General features: G+C 42.3%; 1 protein-coding gene across 1 annotated transcript in view; it reads right to left on the bottom strand.

Annotated features, from left to right (window-relative positions):
* The window catches only part of GNAT3 (guanine nucleotide binding protein, alpha transducing 3), a 22,705-nt gene extending 19,308 nt beyond the window's left edge, over window positions 1-3,397 (bottom strand). Inside the window, exon 1 of the mRNA XM_015424133.1 lies at window positions 3,280-3,397. Coding sequence (XP_015279619.1) covers window positions 3,280-3,397 — 118 coding nt within the window. The remainder of the gene's footprint in view (window positions 1-3,279) is intronic.
* Window positions 3,398-3,701: the final 304 nt, after the last annotated feature.

Here is a 3,701-nt window from a genome sequence, read left to right as displayed (position 1 = left end):
CGCTACATAGAGTGTGTTGCAGGAGTCTAACTGTGAGGTTATAGAAGCATGGATCTGCATGGCCAGATCACCTGAGTTTAGGGAACAAGAGAGTTGGTGAATTAGATGCAGCTGATAGAAGGCACCTCTGGCTACCATGCCAACCTGCTTTTCAAACAGCAAGGCAGGGCCCATGAACCACTGCCAAGCTCTTAATCTGCTCTGAAAAAGCCAGTGTTCACTCCCTCTAGGACAAGTGGATCCAGTCCTTCTAGAATACCAGCCTTCTCAACCAGTATTACTCTGTTTTGTCTGGATTCAGCTTCAGTTTGTTCTGCCTTAGCCACCTGACCACAGCCTTAAGTGGTGGCCCTCACCCTTCCAAGTACAGGAACAGGAACAATCTGAAACTATGCCCCATACATGTCTGCGACACAGTTCTCAGAACACATATTTGTAACTCGTTTCTATTTAGGATATTTAGTTCTTTTGTACAGATAAAGGAAAGCCTTCAGAAGAGGCTGCCTGTTACATCTTTGCATGACTTGCCACTCAGAGTTTGCCTCCATTTTAGTCAGCATTTCTGAATTAACAGCTCATTCAGAAATATGGTATGTGGGCCCCACTGAGGGAAAGCCTTCCTTATTCATAATTAATAAATAATAATAAAGTGCCCTCAAGTAGCAATTGGTGATGCCTCATGGGGTTTTCAAGGCATGAGAGGAACAGAGGTGGCTTGCCATTTCTTCCTCAGGATGGCCTCCCTTGTCTTCCTTGGTGGACTCCCATGCAATTGCTAAGCGTGGATGATCCAGCTTAGCTTCAAGACTATATTTTTACTGACTCTAAAAGTAAACTTTTTGAAGTGACCTGTGCCTCCAAACCTAATTCAGAGAAAAGTGGTCCGCAGTTATGAACTTCAGGATGTGCCAAAGGATTAGGATATACCCTCTTGTAGGCTTTATCACAGTCTTTATGAGAAAATGTCCCTCAGTTCCAGGACCCAGACTTCATTTCTTTGTGCACACTGTTAACACCCTCCTTTTTCTCCCTCCTTGCATCCATCCTCTACCATAAATTACAATATTATGAGTCATGGAAGAAAAACTTTTGTTTCATTTCTGAAATGCTGCAAATCCCATGGTAATGGACTTGACTGCTATACTGCCTCCCATACTCCCCTTGAGCCAAGAGTCAAGTGTTCACATCCCCTCCCAATATACATGAGCCCAGTTTTCTGCTAAATCAAATTTTTGTGTCCCCAAACAGGGATTCAGGTACATTCCATGCCTGCCTTCTTGAGAAGGAGGGAACTTGGGAATCAATTCCTGTCATAAGTTTTGTACATGACAACAACACAGGCTGTCAGTTCCAGTTCTAAATGGTTTGCTTGTAGGAGAGAACAAAGAACAACAAAGCTATAATGTTAAAAACATGTAAAAGTTCGTTAGAACAGATTAGCATCTTCTTTGTGTACTGGTAAAGGAGTCTCAACCATAAAGCGCTGCTTGAGCCCGAATTTTCTTAGCTGCCAGATTGAACCATGCTACTGATGGTACTCATATTATAGAGACATATGAATTATAGTGGAAAGAAGAAAGGATAGCTTTTTCTGCCATGGGGAAAAAACTAAGCCTTTTAAAATTTCTCCAATGAATTTGTTTCTGGACTCTGTATACAAAGGGCAGAACAGAATGTAGTGTGGAAGGTCTGCGGGAACTAAGGCTGCACAAATACAAAAATGGGTAGCAATCGGTATTTGTGTATAGAGGTTATCTAGAATGGCTGAAGCCATAATTTGAAACCTCAAAGAAGTGAAAGCCATTCTAAGACTAGGAAGGGGATTTGGGTCAGATAAGATGCTCTGCTCTGGTCCCTTTTGAACGATTTGAACCAAGGAGAAAATTTTGAACAAAGAATTGTACTTCTGTCCAGTGAAGCATTGATGTTAAAGATCCAGTCTTGTATATTGAGACTGGGCAAGGGTCACCCCAAAAGTCATCCACCAAAGAGTAACTACTGAGGATATTGTTGAAGCCAGCTATGCAAATAGCATCTGAATGCAGCTGTGCAAAGATCTCCCCCAGAAGAGGACTAGCGGAGAGATACCATTGCTTTCTTCAGAATCTAAATAAGGCCAGGTGCAAATGGACTCTAATAGAAGGTAACCCAAGTTCAGCCCTCACTAGAGCTGCTGGATTACTGCAAGGCAAGGCCCGGATTCTCTTTAAAAAGGAAATTTTGGATTGGTTCTAGGGTTGAAATAAAATATTCATTCCAACCCCAAACTGGCACTGTGTAAAAGCTGATGGATGGCATTTTTTTCAGCAAGTAGAAGAATCACAGCAGTATCTAACAAATTGTGGATGAGCTGAACATTAAATGAAGGCTGGAACAAGTTGAGCTGAGTGTCTCAAGCAGTGCCACATGGGCCACTCAGCTGGGACTTGGGCTGTGACAGTGAGGTCAATAGATGTAGGCTCACCTGCAAAGCTCCGTCCGCTGCCTTCATGGCCATGGCCCAGCTCCCATACAAGTGGCCCCTGCAGTGGCACCAGCCCTTCCTTTGGCTCCACTTTGTTTGCTCGTCTCCGCCAGCAGCCTACTGGAGCAGTGGCCCATTAGGACCTTCCATGCTAATGACAGATCATTCCCTTGCCCAAGCCCCACTGAAATGCAAGTGGACGGCGTAAAAGCACTGCTCCCATTCCTTTCCATTTGGCTTGTGTGAGAGAGCTTCCAGGTGGCATCCATGGAAGAGACCTGACCATTTGCACCTAGCAAGTTCTTGGCTAAATATTTTTACCAAAGGTTGTCACACTGCACTCATTGTTTTACAAATGGGATTTGTTTTCCGCTGGTCCCGCCAGAATCCTCTGTTGAATGCTTGATGCAGCACATAGCAACAGCTTTGAAAATATTATAAACTTAGCCAACAGCAGCATCTGGTGATTGATTAATCAGAGAAATCCATTAAGCAGTCATAGTTGTTAGCTATTAACTTACTGTTTTAATATTTTTAGTTGTTGTGCTCTATATGCCAAAATATGACTGTTCTTATCATTATCCAAACAGGCATTCATATCAACAGTAAAATAAGGGGCATGTACAAAAGTTAAAAAAAAAAGCCGCCCTGAGCCCATCTGGGGAGGGCAGGATACAAATCTAATAAATAAATAAATAAATAAATAAAATTTACTTTACAGATTTACAAATGTTTTTAGCTGAACCCCCAAAATCAATCTCAAGATTAATGTAGCCATTTCATTTTTTTAAAGCCCACATATTTGAAATACTTACCTAGTAAGAGCAATTTCACTGTCCTGGCATCTCTCACAGCATCTTCCTGGAGCTTTTTTTCAAGTTCCCTTGACCTTTTGGCTGATTCTTTAGACTCAGAGCTGACTCCGCTGCCCATGCTGTAGAATTCAGTGGGATATTCTTATGGTTACAGCAAGGTGGTTTCTAATTGAAAAAGCGAGTGCAGCAGAATTTCCTACCTGCAGGCTGCCTTTACACTCAGCTGTTGCTTTTGCTCTGTCACATGTCCCAGGAGACAGGGCTGAACAGATTTTGTAGGTGCCTGTGAAGTTACCTTGCAATGATGTCAGACATGTAAATGTCCCAAGCTGCTGCTTTACTGTTTGGAAATCATGCTTTTAAAAGCATCACGAAAGAAAGAAAGAAAGAAAGAAAGAAAGAAAGAAAGAAAGAAAGAAAGA

Source organism: Gekko japonicus, unplaced genomic scaffold (genome assembly GCF_001447785.1).
Source record: "Gekko japonicus isolate JY-2015 unplaced genomic scaffold, Gekko_japonicus_V1.1 scaffold1260, whole genome shotgun sequence".
Taxonomy (NCBI): domain Eukaryota; kingdom Metazoa; phylum Chordata; class Lepidosauria; order Squamata; family Gekkonidae; genus Gekko; species Gekko japonicus.
The sequence above is the reverse complement of the archived record's forward strand: the minus strand, read 5'-3'. Positions and strand labels throughout refer to the sequence as shown.